This window comes from Nuphar pumila, chromosome 3 (assembly GCF_984573655.1).
Source record: "Nuphar pumila chromosome 3, dmNupPumi1.hap1.1, whole genome shotgun sequence".
Taxonomy (NCBI): domain Eukaryota; kingdom Viridiplantae; phylum Streptophyta; class Magnoliopsida; order Nymphaeales; family Nymphaeaceae; genus Nuphar; species Nuphar pumila.
In genome coordinates, this window is record NC_143251.1 from 61576613 (window position 1) to 61594598 (window position 17986).

General features: G+C 37.8%; 1 protein-coding gene across 1 annotated transcript; it reads right to left on the minus strand.

Annotated features, from left to right (window-relative positions):
* Positions 1-4611: 4611 nt before the first annotated feature.
* On the minus strand, positions 4612-12308 carry LOC149842994 (glycerophosphodiester phosphodiesterase GDPDL7-like). Its single transcript, XM_090000802.1, has 8 exons — positions 11990-12308; positions 8510-8619; positions 7881-8379; positions 7166-7201; positions 6749-7030; positions 6073-6215; positions 5211-5691; positions 4612-4919 (listed from the first exon to the last, which is right to left on the minus strand). Exons 1-8 carry the CDS (start codon positions 12306-12308, stop codon positions 4612-4614), a joined length of 2178 nt encoding a protein of 725 aa, XP_089856928.1.
* Between the last annotated feature and the right edge of the window lie 5678 nt (positions 12309-17986).

Sequence of the window (17986 nt, forward strand, 5' to 3'; positions counted from 1 at the left end):
TGGCGTCTGCCCCTGGACCGTCCTCCTCCTCCCGCTACCTCTCCTCCGCGTGCCATCCTCCTCCTCCCGGCGGTGCCCCTCGCTGGTCGCCACCGCCCGTCCTGCCTCTCCCTCGCCTGAGGCCTTCTGAACGTGATTGGCGTCGGCCCCCCGACTGTCCTCCTCCTCCCGCTACCTCTCCCCTGTGTCGTCCTCTTCCTATCGGTGGTGCCCCTCGTCGGTCTCCTCCTCCTCACGCTACCTCTCCCCCGCGCCATCCTCCTCCTCCCGGCGGTGTCCCTCGCCGGTCTCCACCGCCCGTCCTGCTTCTTCTTCGCCTGAGGTCGTCCGCCGTGATTGGCTCGCTGCGGAAGAGCGTCCCGACGCCAGAACCCGCCTGTGCAAAAAAATTTGCTTCCTGCCGGAGAATGCCGGCAGAGAGCAATTTTTTTTTATTTTTTTTTTAAAATTTAATGCCGGATATTATCCATCGCTAATTTAAAATAGCGAAGGACTTGCGATGGATCATGTCCGTCGCTAATTCATCGCAAATTAGCGACGACAATAGCGACGGATAAGTTCTGTCACTACTTAGCGTCGAAAAATTCGCGATGAAAGTTATTCATCGCTAATCCGTCGCTAAACGGTTTAGCGACAGATTAGCGTCGGATTAGCGACGGATTTAGGTCGTCGCTAATCCACAAGTTTCTTGTAGTGAGAAGAGCGAAAATGGGTTCTATAGATCCTCTATAGTGCTACACGAGCCCTTGAGATATTGTTTGTGCCATGCCTATACTATATTGTAATGGTAGTGTGTTCGTTCAAAAGTTTGGTATATGGTCGAATTGGACCAACGAAGTAAGCCACGTATGCCCAAGATAGTAAAAATGAATAAAAGCATTCACATAAACATAAATAAAGGTCTGGATGGTTTCATACTGGGGCTTATTTTTAGACCTCGTCGATGTTTTGACACTACGAGTATACTGGATGGGTAATCATAATGTATTGTAAATAATGAAATAACTACCACATTGGTGTAATCGATGTTCTTGCCATGATGGCATTCACAATTTTGTACCTTGATGCAGTATATGGGTTCTCGAAATCTTGGTTGCCTAAGGAGGCAAATACAACAATGCCATTTATAAAGTTGATGCTCATCTAGTTTCGACTACCTTAAAGAGGGTAGATGATACCAACTATGTGGGCTATTGTTATTAAAACATACAACATTCTTTATTATACTATGAGTGACAATGTCTCAATGGTCCTCCGCCTACAAGAGTTAGAAGACCGGGACTACCAAACTTAAATCCTAGGTGAGTAGGTTCTATAACTTCTGTAGAAGTCGAATGCATCTTAAAATTTTATCCTTTAGGTAAGTTCTCTCAGTTATTATACCACATCTTTAAGAATCTGATTCAGATAAGTGTTCAGGTTATTAAAACACTCAAGCATAATAAACCCCTGAATGGTCTCATCTGTCTCGATGTAGTCGAACTGCGCATAGCTGCAAAGGTGTTAACTATGAAACTTAACAGTTAAATGTTCAACTTTGTTTTTTTTTTCTTCCTATAATTGACTTTACATATTGAGTTATGTGAATGCACTATAGTTAGTTTTGTTATATGTTCCAACATTTAATTTCTTTTGATGTATGTTCTTTAAATCGCATGAATGCACTATGATATGCTTTGAAGATGTCTTGTTTGAATATTCAACATTTAGATCATCATAATGTATGCTCGTATATGTTGGTACGTTGTTTACGTGCTTTAGAACAAGTTGTCCCACTGAGACTAGTATAGTATGACTGACGTTTGCCAAAAATCTATAGGTCAGGAATGATGATGCATGAGCTCTTGTGGGATGTTGCAGATGCGGTCATGATTCACACAATCTTTAGAGATTCAGGCTAACAATCATTTAATTGGACATTATTCTATTTTATTTAAATATATTTATTGTAATGACTCTTTTAGATTTGACAATCACAAAACTCTGATTTTCATTTATTTATTCAATATCTTAATTGTATGGTATTACCTGTAACTCGACCAAGATGTTCACCATTGCTTTCAAACTATTTTTGTTGTGCTTATTATAAAAAGTTTACTGAAAATTTTGGGTGAAATTTTGGGACATTAAAGATTGTATCTACAGGTTCATCATTTTTCCATTTTTCACTACAAAAGATTATGGCTTAATCTTTTGTAAGTGATATTTTTTAGACACAAACTTAATGAACATGTTTGTACTTCTTGAACTGGATCACTCAACGGGCCTGCCCCTATGAGATAAATCCCAGGTGCACATGTGATTCTAATAATGACTTGATTATAGTTCTAATATTTTGATCTGTAGAAGTGTTTTATTAAGTTGTTATTCCTACATTGGCCTTCCAACTGTGTGAAATTTTGTCTTTTTTACTTGAATGAGTATTGGTGACAGTCTTAGTTGTCACCAATACTCTTTTTTCTTTTAATGTTTCTTTGAGAACTAGTGACGGCTCAAGCTGTCACCATTAACATGTATTTGTGATGACGAAGATGTCACCATTACTCATGGAGTCGTCACTATAGGTTGTTTTTGGCATAGTGAGATGATGCACCAATTACGATACAATATGGTCTCACAGAGTTGATCAAAACAACTTACATCGATGAAATCCCAAGGAGGGGTATGATAATAGGTATGACTTTTGGGGATGAGTGGAACCGAATTGCTTCAGCATGTTCCCTTTTTCATGGATCCAAGCAGGCCCTGCACTCCAGTCGTGAAGCCAGAAGAGTTTCGTTCCTTTAAGGGTGGTACCCACATGAGACGGGCAGCATCTGAAAAAGGATCAGGCTTTGTTGGGACAGTAAAGGTATTCGGATCGGGTTCAGACTTATGCATTCAATTTTTTTCATATGAGGAATTAGATTGAGATCAGTCTTTTATTTGAAATCTAATATGATATTTTTGAACATTTTACATGTATGAACCTTTTTTTGCGGCCTTCTTTTTACCCTAATCTAGTATCACCATATATATTCTGGATTCACATTCAACCTTACAATGTTTTTTTCCTGTGGCTGACCCCATAGCATATACCCTATGAAAAATGGGGGCCCAATGTACTGCCCACCCTATGAAAGAAAGGGGGGGCCCAACTCCTAAAAATGAAAAGCATTTGTCTTCTAATGTGAAAATGAATTTCCTTGATATTGTAAATATTTTTTTCATATTAAAAGAATTGTACTTTCTTTTTTTCCACAGAGCTGGGATTAGACCGACCCTTTCCAGTTATACCATTAGGATCCAAACTTGCAACGTCCCAACACAAGGTGACTGCGCTAACTGCTCCTACCAGACAAGTGGAGCCCCCAACACCACCACCACCTTTTCTTATCCTAAAACATGTTTTTCTTATAAAATTACATATATAATGTATATTTTAGATAAAAAAAAAATCCTTCAAATTTATTTTAGGCAAAGAAAAGCTAGAAGCATCCATGTATTTATTGAACACTCGCTTTTCGTTTACTTATCGCACCTGTGGGTTATGTGAGGGACATGTCCACGTAATAGTTACTATGGAACCACAAATTACTCATCAAAACAGAAGAAAGAAATTTAATGGAAATTGCTATGGATGATGGTCACACCAATTCTCCCTACTGCTGAAATTCTCGCTCTGGCGACTACGCCTAGCTTTAAGCTTATGGCAAGGGGCATTCAAATCATGGTCATCCTGTTTCATGTGACAAACCACGGTCGCCCCCAGCCTAGGACTGGTAAACGAGCTGAACCAGCCGAGCTTGGGCTGTTTGAGCTCGGCTCGTTAAGGGTATACCCCAGCTCAAGCTCAGCTCATGAGCTCGTCATGATCAGAGCTCAGCCAAAGCTTGTTACGAGCAGAGCTTTATGAGCCGAACACGAACTGGCACATTTAAAAAATAAAATAAAAATTTTAATATCTTTTAAAGCTTGATAATATATAATATATGTATAATACATATCTAAAACATATATAATATGCATATTATATATAATATAATATATAAATACCAGCCCAGCCGAGCTTGCCATGTTCGTGCTCGGCTCATTTACCTAAACGAGCCGGCTCATAGCTCAGCTCACCAAGCTTAATTTCTGAGCCGAGCCGAGCTGAACGGCAAGCTGTTCCTCTCGTTTCCCAGCCCCACCCTAGCCAGAAAGGTGTAGCCGAGTCACAATGTTACACTATGGGATGCATAATTTTTTTTTTACCCTAACTTGGCAATTTAAGAACCATGTTGCTTGAGAGAAAAAATCGCTTTTTTGGATTTATAACCGACATGAAGACTTGGTCACTCTGGCTCAGCCGGTAATACCTACGGTCATCGTGCTGGTGGCATAAAACTTTGAGGCTAGGACCCCCACCCTTCGGGTCTCTGTCATTTGTGTTCAAACAGAGTGCAACATAGTTCAGTTAATCCAAACTTGTTGCTTAACACACAAAATGATCAGGAATCCAACATAATTCAGTAGATCAATCTGTTAGGTAGAAACTCTTTTTTTTTTTCTTTTTTAATGTATGAAATCTATGTATATAGTACAATGCAAAGAAGGCCAAAATAGCAATGTATGCTAGTTAAGACCAATTTATAGCACAATCATGTTCAAGGACATAATACTAAGTGCCAGCATAACTAGAGATAGCGCTATGTTGATTCCAACAGCTGGGTGACCATTGGGGTGTGTAGATCCTACTGGTGCTGAGGCCGGAGCTTCGTCGGACATGACCGATGCCGGTGGCAGTGGTGGTTCAGCGATGTCAGAAACACTGAGCACTGGAGGTGGTGCTTCAGCAGGTGGCAATGCATCATCTAAAGCATATTCAATAAGATAATTTGGCTTGACAGATAAGATGGAGTATACTGTATCCTTGTCAGGAATGTGACACGAACTCCCTGCACAAGTAAAATGCAGTTTCAGTGCCACCAACAGATTAAAATGTAGGACACCCAAGGAAGTTGCAGTGCTGTAAGAATATGATATTCTTGAATCAAATGTCAAAAGTCTGTGGTACATGGCTAGCCCGTATTGCACTTTGTGTGCTTTGACATCCGAGTGGACCAAGTGTGTAGACTAAACAATAGTCTATACATGCAAAGTTCATCAATTTATCATGCACAAACATTTGTTCAGTTAATCATAAATTCATGCAAACAAGCCATGATATGGATGTGCTTGGCACTTACTCAAGTAATTACTTGCAGTTGCAGGGAATTCGGTAACTAGACCATCAACGTTCAGTGCTTGAACAAAAGTTGCAATCTCTACTGAGGGATCAGCAAGGAAATCAAATGCTAATGCCATGAACTCGTTTCTAAGCACAGAGACAAAAACAGAGATGTTCTTTGAGTGCATTTTTTCCACAACATCGGTAAAACTTGTGAGAAAGAACCCTGAGGTTGTCATTGTAGAGGACCTAACAACATTAACTGCATCTGCAAACTGCTTGATATCATCTATGACAGGTGCACTAGCATCGCTAATTGCCCTATCAATTTTGTATACTCTGCTATAACTTGTTTCTCTCTTAAATTTGTAAAGGACAGCGCTATCATCTGATTGTATGAAGACTTTTTGAGTAGTTTGTTTGTCATAACTCGCATTGTGTAAGGCGCTGATAACTGCATTTGTTATGCTAAATCCCTTGGATGCAAGATAAAAGGCATTCTGCACATCAGATAATTAGTTAGCCGTAGAAAAGACAATTCTGAATTATATGAAAACATATGGGCAAACTACAAGTAACAGTTTATAGCTGTATAATTGCCATCTTTCAAAAGCGAATTTTTGCTTCATCATGGAAATTGAAGTTACTAAACTACTGAAGCCAATAGAAATTGCCACAGGTTTCACAATTCACACTTGTTCAAATCAGGTTGAGTTGCTCAAATTCCTAGATGGAATCAAGCCTTTGTGCTTTGACATTAGCTTCTGCTATGACCTCGTATTTCAATGATCTCTAAGAAAGAATTTGCTGATAGGTATGTGGGTTCGTTAACAGGCATTTATTATGAAATAAAAAAAATTTGCCATACACCAAATATTCACCTGAATGTCAATCAAGACACCAGAAACTGACTTCGTCTTTGCAAAAGCAAGAAAATCAGCTAGTGTCATAAACTTCCCTTGGTTCTTATACGCTGGGTTTCTCTTTAACCCTGTCTGTGATTCAATTGGGCTAGTCAACTCAGCTGCAGAAGCCAAAAGTACCGATGTCAATAAAAAATATTGTTGATCCAACTAATTGAATATAGAATAGGTAATACAGTTTAGGTGCAAAAGCCCCTGAAGCAAGTGAGTTTTGCTGGAGCGTGATAAAGCCAAAATAGAGAAAGCTGCAAATGCCCCTGAATATTGAGAAAATTTTGAAAAAAAATGGTAATACAGTTTAGAGGAAATTGATTGGAGGCATGTATATAGATTGGTTAGAAACTACAAAGAAAACACTTGTCTAGGGAAAAATTTTAAGGTCTAGAGCTGCCAACAAAGTTTAATTAATTTTAACGAGTGCAAGGGTGCGAAACCCATGTGTTTGTCAGTAGTCTTACCTTAGAATCTCATGGGCCATTAAAACTGGGCACAAAATCTTTCATATTCGTTTGGTTTAAGAAGGTGAGTGTGAAACAAAACTTTATGATTGTACAATGAATTGCTCCATTCCAAACTACTACTCTGTATAGTCAATGTCAAGACTCCTCAAGAAAGAACTTTGTAGGATACGTACGTGACAAGCTTTGAATCTCATCCCATGTGAGATCAAAAGAGAAAATGCCACTGTTCTCTTGAATCTCTGGAACCTTTTTGGCACGCGACATGAATGAACTCACTGCTTCTGTACCAACCATAAGATCCACATTGCTCAAGCAAATGGGCACACCATCTTTTGTCATTTGAACAGAGCAATCAATTATATCAGCAGCAGCATCTACAGCTTGCTGATAGGCAAGATCTGTGCTTCCAGCAAAGACTCCACTTGCACCATTGTGCGTTATAACCAAAGGCTTTCCTGAAAACCATTGCCACATTTGTCAAGTTAGAATACCCATTCGTACTACATTATACACTTTTTCATGTGCCCCATGCGTGCATACACACAGTCACATGACAACACACACAATGAGATATAGAATGAGTAGCTTACCATTGCCAGATGATGTGCTGTTCCTGATCATGCAATCTACAATGGTGAAAACAGAAGCATGTTTAAGATCAATCTAGTAGATTAAAATTTATAACAAGCAGATATCATAAATATAAAAGAAATTGTTGTGGTGGTATAAAATGATCAGAAAACCAAAATATACCTTGACTTATGTTATTTCTTGAATTAAATTATAAAATAAAATGCTTGCTAAGTTCATCATCCTCGACATTAGTAAAGCTAAGAATTTTACATTGCTTACTAGTCTTTGATCTCTGTTCTTTTCATTATTTGACATAGAGTAAAACATGGTTACTATATTGAATTAGAACTTTTTACATCTTAGTTACAGAAGTCCATATATTTTCAAATACTGAACGAAAACTAAATGCATGAGGAGTATTTGGGTTCAAAATACCACAACAAATACTACAGAAATTCCTAAAAAGGGCGTGTTCTATTACTTTTAAGAGCCGTTGGTATCATCACCATGACCAGTGAAAAGTATAAAGTTGGTCAATATGAATAGTGAGAAAATTTTCACCACCAAAATTTTTTCATATGTTGAGATGCAAAACTTGTAGGAATATGTGAAAAATTTTCGGACAAAAAACTTTATAGTCTTCATGTAGACAGATACACACATTCAATTCAAGTCATGCTCTGTTAACATTTTATGAAGCACAAGGAATAAGAGTAAGTTGAGAAGTCTTACCCACTGCCGCTGAAGCAGTTGAAGGGAAGTCAGTAAGCAGGCCATCTACAGAGAAGTCTGAATTGTCTATAAACTGTAAGTACTCAGTTACAGGATCATAGCTATAATTATAGCTAGTACGGATATCATTTGCAAAACCAGATGCATAAACTTGCAGTCCTAGTTTGTGTGCATCGTTTACAAGGGTAGTTGCAGGCTGCAGATACCCTTTACTGTCAACAGGCCATATGTACTCCTTGGGGACAAGAATCCCAGAAGCAAATGTCTTAATGAAAGAAAGGTTGGCCAAGATTGAGCCATATGTGCTATTTGTTGTAGTCTCCACAGCATCTGCTTCCATAAACCGAAATACTAGCTTTGTTTTTCCTGCTGCTATCCCATTGATACTTTTGAGAAAAGCAACCTCTGGTGAAGATATGTAATCAATAGCCATGCTCTTTGTTGCAGATTGAATATATGATGCCATGTTTAGATTGCGCTGCTTGAAGAAATCGGCGTACTGCGTTAAGAATGAGAGAGAAAAGACCACTAAGAATTGCAGTTTGGGATAATTAAGATTTAATCTTGCAACACTGAGCACTTAGCATGAAATGATAGGAAATCATAAATGTTATCAGAGTGTAGCAGACCTGCACATTCACCCAGAGATGTGGTGGTCTAAGTCCTCTAACATCCAGAAGACCAAAGACTGGTGATGTATTATCAAAGGCACTTGGTCGAGTATAAATGCTTTGGATCACTGTTCAGGTGAAAACAGGAAGGACAAAATATGGTTAGCCAGTGGTGGAGCCACATGTAGGCCAGGGTGGGCAATTTGCCCACCCAGACCCTGAAATCCCCAATAAGGGGGTTTAGGTCAGTGCCCACACTGACGCCAATGCCTCTCTCTCTCTCTCTCTCTCTCTCTCTCTCTCTCTCTCTCTATATATATATATATATATATATATATATATATATATATATATATATATATATGTATTAGAGTGGACACAGATGTGTGTGTGTTTATATAGTGTTTATATTTGGTACAATCTAGTTTGAATCTCATGATGCAAGTTGTTTTGACACAATCTAACCTCAGCGATGTGTTCAACATGCTCGATTTAGTAGGAATCAACTCTTGGATCCTGTTTTTTTATGAGAAAACATGTTTTTATGAGTCAGAAAAATCAATGCCTTCGTAGTTGTTGATTTTTACACCGTCACAGGTGCAATTTAAAAGTTCATTTTTATTAAACAAAACATGTAGATCACATCTATGGTTTGCGGTGTAAGAAAAAAACCAAACAAAGAGATTTTGTCCCATTTGCTAGGTCGATTGCACCTACAATCAATTGTAGCAAATCTTAACCCAATATATGGGTAATGTATTGGTAATGGTGACATGAGGTACAAACACCTCTGGATCTCTCATGCTCAGGTTGTTTTGATCCAATCCAACCTCATGGATGGATTTAACATGCCCAAAATAGTAGGAACCAGCTTTTGGATCATATTTTTTCATCGAAAAATATGATTTTATGATTCAGGAAAGTATCACGCATTGTAGGCCATTGATTATTGAAACCTTATAAAATCCTGCCTACTCTCTTAATCTGAGGATTCAAGAGCCAATCCTCACTAAGTGAAATGTAGATCACAACTATAAGGTTAGTTTTATTAAAAAGAAAAAAAATGAAAAAAGAAACCATTTGTATGGAATGACGATAGAAACATATAAAGGCCATATATATATATATATATATATATATATATATATATATATATATATATATATATATATATCATCCTTCAAGTATACCTAGTATCTCGAGAAACCAGTAACATATACTGTCTTCAGGTATACCCAGTCCCCGGAGTTAGGGGGCCAGGACTACCAATGCATTCTAGGTGGTAGATCCAAGTCTTCTGCAAAAGTTATAGGGTGCATTCTAATTCTAGTTCTAGCCATTAGAGAGTATTCTTTCGGTCGTGAATCATTCCTTTGGACCTCTGTACGGCTAGTCATACGGGGTATTAATTAAAAAAGTATAGCAAACCCCCATGTGGTCTCGGTCCGTTATGATGTCGACTCCCTGTGCATACCCATAGGCTAAGTAACAAGAGAAAACATAAAGTTAGTATATTTATGAAAGTTTTAAAGTAGTTGTATAATGCTTGATGTTGCAATTATTTAGAGTATGGTTGTGATTCATTCATGTGGTACTTAACTCAGATATGTTTTCCTTTACATAAAAAAATGTGATAGCTTAGATGTGAATCATAAATATGATGTGTTGTACATTGATGTTTATATTTTATGTCATATATCATGAAATGCTTTAATTAAGTGAATTGCACATCCACACTTGTTTAAAAGTTTGTTAATGCTTATATAAATGCGTAGCACATATACTTGTACACATGATACTGAGTACATTCATATAGATATTATGCTTCTTACTCAGACGGGGTAGTCTGATCCCTTCTGAATTAATATTTTTAGAAAATAGATTAAAGCGAGCATTGCGGTCGTCGTTGCAGACAGTGTCATGTGACCATATCTTCTTCGGATGTCTTGAGGAACTCTGACCTTAATGATTCGTTAAGTTTGTAATGTATGACTTGTAACATTAAGTGAAGAGTTTAATTCACTTAATGTTTTGAGTCTGTGCTATTGCTTGTAACCTACCCAAATAAATCGACGAAAGATTCAATAAAACATTTCCGCTGATGTTTAGAAAAAGAAAATTTATTCCAAAATTTTTAAGTTAATTATTTAGTGCGTTACAATATATATATATATATATATATATATATATATATATATATATATATATATATATATATATATATATATATATATATATATTCTAGATCATTTATCTCCCAAACGGTTCTAGACCTCTTTAAAACACATATTTGTACAAGTTTTTGGCTTAAGTTATTTACTAAAAATCCTGCTTTTGATCCAATCAATTTTAACAAAAATTCTTGATTTTTAGTTAATCAAGTATTTGGTTTAATATATACCATTAACTTTTTTATTGAGCTAAAAACATATTTGAACTTCAAAAATGCTTAAACTAATACATGTTTTCTATTAAATAAAACATAGAGAGATCACATCTATAGGTTTAGATTAAACAAAAAACACATGCAATTATATTTTGTAAAGGAGTTTGTGACGGAAGATACACATCTCTCTCTCTCTCTCTCTCTCTCTCTATATATATATATATATATATATATATATATATATATATATATATATCATATGTGCAGGCATACACACACATTTGTGCCCATCCTAATTTGGATTTCTGCCTCTCCCTCTGTAGTTAGGTTCCAAAATTTGGGCACAAACTTGCTTAGCTATTTGTATGATTATTGTTGCATATAAAAATGTAATCAAAGTAAATGAAGATTTCTTCTTTTTTTTCCATAACAGATATGGGGGAATTAGGGCCCCCTCCCTTTACAAACAGCCTTTAAGCCAAGAGGCCTCGTTATTGAGCCACCGGTATACCAGTGGGGTTCGAACTTATAACGTCCCATCACACGGTGTCTTGCACAAACTGCTCCTACAAACTTAAAGTGTGCAATCACATTACACCTGATCTTAATTCACATATTATGGCAAGCCAACAATTTTGGTTATAAAAGGATGCATTCAAAGCAAACATATGAAACATACAGAAAATGTGTGCTCCATTATCAAATGGTGTTTCACACTTAGGAATTATCATCTTTTTTTTTTGTAAGGCAAGCTGGGGTTAGGCAGACCCCTACCATATTCTATAAGTATAATTTTCTGTTACAGAATGCCATATCACCCTTTCCAGGGATCCAATCAGGGGGTGGTCCTTAGAAGATTTTTGGATCCCCTCTCTAGCCAATTTAGCTAGAAACTTTACAATGTGTTTCGAGTAAAACTATATTTTCTGTACACGTAATCTATCAAACCTACACAAAATACGTCTCACCTCGAGCAGGACGTTTATAGTCTGATTTCTACCCTCCAGAAATTCCACAGCTTTTAGTTAGGAATTATCATCTTGATATAATCAAATGTTAGGAAATCATAAACCATCATATTCTTATCATGAAATGACAGGAATTTGACTTACAGGTGACGTTGGTGAATAGTTGCCTTGATGTATAATCAACTGCAAACCACCCATGAACAGGTTTTCCATTGACAGTATAGGTGTTATCACCCTTTGGGTAAACCATTGCAATATTTGTAGAATTGTCTAGCCTCAAATCACTTTGGCATATGCCATTGCTATCCTTTGTGAGTTGCAGGTCACAGTAAAGAGTGAGACCAGGTAAGCTGGCTGTCAAAGCATATTCATATGCACTTTGACTAGATTCTGGGAATAACCCAGAGTACCCTCCTCGTGCCATAATCATTGGTGCATTACCTGCAGCAAAATGTATATCCATTAGTCCTGCTATGTTAAATTCTATGAAATGCTAAAAAGGTTTTCACTTGGTCATCCAAACTTGTAGATTTATAATGCCATAGCAAAGCAGTGTTGTAAACAGAATTAGTGTTGAGAAAATGAGCTCACAATGTTTTCAGGAAGTTACAGATTAAACCATGGAAGCTACAATTGAAGCATGTCCTTCAATGGGGGTGAACTAGGTTTATATCGGGTACCCAACCCGACCTGAACCCGAATTTCAGGGTATGGGCATAAAAAGTGCCGACCCAAATGCCCAAATAACATTTGGGTTGACCCAAACCCGACTGAGCAATATGTGGGCCAGGTTTATGCAATTATTTTTTTCAGGTACCCAACCTGAGCATTTTATATGTATTTTTAGTAAAAGTAAACTTCTGAAATTATATGGATCCAGGTTTGGGGTTCATTTTCATGACCCGACAAAACCCGAACCTGACAATTTGTTATCTGGGTGGGTTTCAGGTTACCCAAACCGTTAACAGAACAGCAAGCTCTTGGTAGTTTTCCGAGGACTTCAATTCTTCAACTTTGGATAACCTTATTTTCTTGTTGTTTTCTTTTTTGTGGATAACCGGAGGAAAACCACCCAACTGTCCAAGTTCACTGGTGTAAAACCACCCTAGGTCCACCTTGCCCACCAGGGGATTACCCAGCTTCGGACTCAAAGCAAAGGATGCACACCAATGGGTTTCGAACTTGTGACTTCCCATCAGCTTGGTGACATTCACGAGTAACCCCTATTGGATGAATGGAGCCCTCGTGGGCAGTTTTAAATATCCTTTTTTGTTTCTTAATTAAAAAGAGAAAAAAGATCTTAGAGCCACAAACTCCTTCTGGTTGCTTTATGTTCAACCTAGCAACCTTGAACCAGATTCATCATACTACAATCTATAACAAAGCCCAAGCCTTCATGATTATTGAAATGTGATTTTGAGAATGAGGCTACATTTAAAATATCAAAAATTTGGTTCTCTGCAAATTGGCTTGAATGCTGTAAATAAAAGACCCAAATGTGGTGATCCGAAATTTGGCTTATAACTATTACTATGTCCTATAAAGCATGTCTGGATGAAAACAAACAAATAAAACATGAACTGGCATATATGTTGAATATAATCTCTCACGTAACAGTACGCCGTTACAATTACTATTTTTAAATAACTTTAATGTCAGAATTATTATTGTTATTAATTAAATAACTTTCCTTAAAACATAAGAATCCACATTCATATGCGGGTCTCTAGGTCCAAATGAGTCTGCAGTGTGCATTAGCTTCCAGACTCTTATAACATTGTTTGATTTTTGTCTCATAACTGAATCTACTTGACTCTTGAATCACACTTGATGCTGCCTTGAAACAGCCAATAAAACTAAGATTAGCACACATAATTTCATCTAAAACATGATGGTTTCCTTGGAAATTCTAGCGCTTGAACAAACACACACACATATATGGTGGTCATATCAACCTGAACATCCTAAAATATAACCAGAGCTGGACCTGTCAAGAGGCCAATGAGACTTGCCTCCCTGAGCCAAAAAAGATTTTAGGGGCCCATTTTTAATAGGGATTCCATTTTCAATAAGGGCCCTAAAAAAATTAGAGGCGCTGTCCTCGAACTCCTACTATTAATAGGGGACTCAAAAAATTCTGAGGCGCTGCCTCTGATATCCTACTATTAATAGGGAGCTTATTTTTAGGGAGCCCATTTTTAATAGGGGCTTGAGAAATTTCGAGGCCTTGCCCCCGAACTCCTACTATTAATAGGGGGCCCATTTTTTTCCTCTACCTCAAGCCCCATAAAACACAGGTACGGCCATGAATATAACACATTGTAGGCTGTTGATTATTCAAGGGCCATCATGCCTACATGCTGAAATCAGACTATCCGAGCACCAATCTCCACTAACCAAGCCATGTAGATCACATTTGTAAGGTCAGTTTCATGAAATAACGACGACAAAATGAAAAAAAAATATTTGTACACAATGGCGACCAGACCAAATGTTACCCCCCCCCTACTCAAGAGAGAGAGAGAGAGAGAGAGAGAGACTTGTACACCAAATTCATTCGCATAGAAATCCCCAGTACTCCATGCCCACCACTGAGTATACCCAGCTTCGGTCTCATGGCAAAGGATGCACAACAATGGGTAGTTTCTAACTTGTGATGTTTCCCTAACTTAGTTGACATTCACAAGTTGCCCCTACCAGATGAGCCGAGCTCTCGTGGGCATCAGGTAATTTTAAGCAACCTTTCTGCCGTAAATTTCACTATCTAAATAGAATGACAAAATCATGCTGCTAATCAACATCACAATTTCCAACAATTAGACTGCAACTAAAGAAGGTAAAACAATGCACAAATGTTTATAAGCTACTCAAATTGGTACCGCTCAATGTCTTCCATTGTTGTGAAGATCTCTGAGCCAGCACAAGCTCCAACATCAACAGAACCAAGATCAAACACCGCCCCATTTTCCCAATACTGATGTGGTGATCCGGAAATCCCTCTAATCACATCCAAAATTAAGAAAAAAAAAATTATAACCACAATCTTGTATTAAAGTCAATAATATAATTCATCAACAAACAAAAAAGGAAACAAAGAAAAAAAAATACCAAAAAGAATCTCTTATCTTTGATTACTACAAAAAAAAAAGAAGATTTATAAAAAGACAATCAGAACAATTAAAAAAGTTTTTCACCTTGGTACCCCATGCAGAAATATTGTGGGGAATTAAGATGAATTCTTTCAATGATATAAATAAATAAACAAGTAAAAGGAAAATTACTTAATTAATTAAAAAGAAAATTACGAGGAAGGTAAAAAAAAAAGTTTTCACCTTTGGGAAATCCAACGCAGGCCGGTTCAGACCTGCGGTCTGAATCAGCTTTCCCGGGCCCCACCCAACCCTTAGGCCACCCTTTCTCTCCAAACACCCACTCGTCGTTTATAATGTATTTGAACCAATGGTCTTATGCCATGTCATCCGTCTCAGCTGAGTTGGCTTCATTTTAGTGGAGGAGAACGAACGGGCCCTGGGCGGTTTCTTGTCCTTTTTACTCGTTCTCAAACTAAACGGTTTTTTTTTTTGCCAGGATTTTTGCCGCCACGTCATCTCATAGGTTGACGTGGCATTTTTGGTAAAATCGATTGGTACATCCCTTTACTTGAAGGTCCTCGGGATCTTTCGAATTCACCACCGTGTCCCTCGCTACGGCAAGGAAAGTCTAAAACGGGAAAATAACGGATGCCAAAATATCGGGAGAAATTATGTATTTTTTCTTTTTTTTGTGCCTTTATTGGAAATATATTGAAAACTAAATAAATTCAAAATTTATAAATTATCTGAAAAAACATAACAGCCAGTTTTCATGATAATTAGCTTTGCGATAAAATCATGATTTTGAAAATATTGCGATGTTTTGGACATTTGGCTTTCGAAAATATCACAAATAGTTGTCACTATGGTCCCACCGATCACGTTAGAGGGTTGGATATGGCCCGATAAGAATTGCCATATAAAATAGTCACTCATCCTACCAAATTATCAAGAGGATTAATGTATACCATCATTTTCTGACACCAAAGTATTCCATTTGTCTCCCACAAAGCAAACTTTTTAATGATTTTAAAGGAAACCCACTTACTAGGCTAGTCTTGGCTCTACCCTGTGTTCGGATTTATGGACTTGGGTGGAATTGGAATCTAATCCCTTCAAAAAAAATTCTATCAAAAACAAAAGAAAAGGAAATTTTGATGGAATTAGATTCCAATTCAACTTAATTCCATGAATCTAAAGACACCCTAAGGGTACGTTTGCAACATCTCATTGGAATCATTGTCAGGTTTTTGAGAGAATTGATTCTTAGGACAACAAGTTTCTCTCATTCTTGCGAACATGAGGAAACATAAGAAAGTTGGGTCTGTTAATTCTCTCACTTAGAAAGTAGGGGTCCATTTCTCTGAAAAAGAGACTCATGGTCCGTCAAACACCATTTCAAACTTATCATGGTGCTTCTAGAGCACTAGCATCTTCATGATGTTGGGAAATTCAATATCATTGATGTGAAAATCTTGCTAAAGCATTTTACAAGCTCATGTGCCCCCTGAAACGTCACTTTTCCTTAATCCACGAGCAAACCCAAAATCGCTAGCAAACGAGGTTCACTTTTTCATTACCAAGCAGCTTTCAGCAGGGAAGTCCAAGCTTGAGTGAGTGCAGATCAGGTCATATTGTATATAACTGATTCCATCGGTCATATTCAATCCTCACCGCAATCTCACTTGATGGAGATGTGCGTGGGCCCCACTCTCACAGTTCCCAAGTGAGATGCAGAGTTCCCAAATGAGATGTGTGGTGGAGATTGAATATGACCTTTGATCGGCAACATACAAAATGACCTGATCTTGTGCCAACTTGAGAGTCCCTGGCTAAGACACCAGTCCTAGCTATCACATTCACATGTGACTCATTTTGGTTTTGGTATCGGTCCAAGAAAGGTTCGCTTTCATGGCTAATGTGTCAAGTAGGCCCTGACCCAACTGGGATCCAATTTAACCCACATTACCACACACCTGGTAGATAGTCCCTATTGCATCACCACCCTCAATAGGAAAGGCCCTACTTTGACACCATCTAAACCATCTTGATGCAAAAATTTTGGTGACTATAACAGTGTACCCTAAGATAATTAGTATGAAGCCCACAAGGGCTCATCTCATCTGGCAGGGTCAACTTGTGAATGCCACCAAGTTGACAGGACATCACAAGTTTGAAACCCAGTTGAGTCCCTTGCCGCAAGGTCGAAGTTGGGCATACTTACTCCCCGGTGGGCAGGGGAGACCTCAAGGGTTTTACCAACCGGAGGCCAACCAATGTGCGTGCGGTTGGTGATGGGTTTTTTCCGTTGGATTATTAAAAAAAAAAAGATAATTAGGATGAAGTATCGCACTTGGGTTTCCTTTTTAAAATGGTCCATGTGCCTTGAACAAAGGGAGGTGAGCGCAGTGTCAGCTAGCAAGTAGATGAACTATTTTGGTGGTTTGAACCTTAAGACATTGAATAAGACCAGCCTAAATTTGCTTGTTTCAGCACATACAATGTATTCGCAAACTTTGCAATCTTAGTCTAGATACCACCACCATCTATACCTTCCTTTTGCATTCCACTTGCCCATTTAGGCATCGGCAGCTACAAACATATACATATTATCTTGCTTGAGTCTATCTTTTCTCTCAACCTACACAAGTGAACACGAGTGACTGGCTAGGGAGAAAGAGTGAAAAATTGTGCAGCGAGTTTTTGCAGTTTTGTCTCCTCAATTCGGGTGGCGGAGCTGACCTATTGAAGATTCATTTTAAAGATATTTTTCTGATTTTTTAATGTAATTTTGCATTTTTTTAAAAAGCTTCATTGGCTACATGGGCGACAGCTTATACTCCCAAGGGAAGAGAGACGTCTCTCCTCCCGCTCTTGTTTTGAATAGATTAGGTCTTAGTTAGTTAGGTAGTTAATTTTTCTATAGGTAGGTATTTAAATGCTTTTCGTTAGTAGAGGTTGAAGTGTAGGACCTCACGTCTTTTGTTTTTTTTTTTATTTAAAGGGGTCATTGAAAGGTCAAAAATAGAGGTAGGTAGGTTTTGAAATT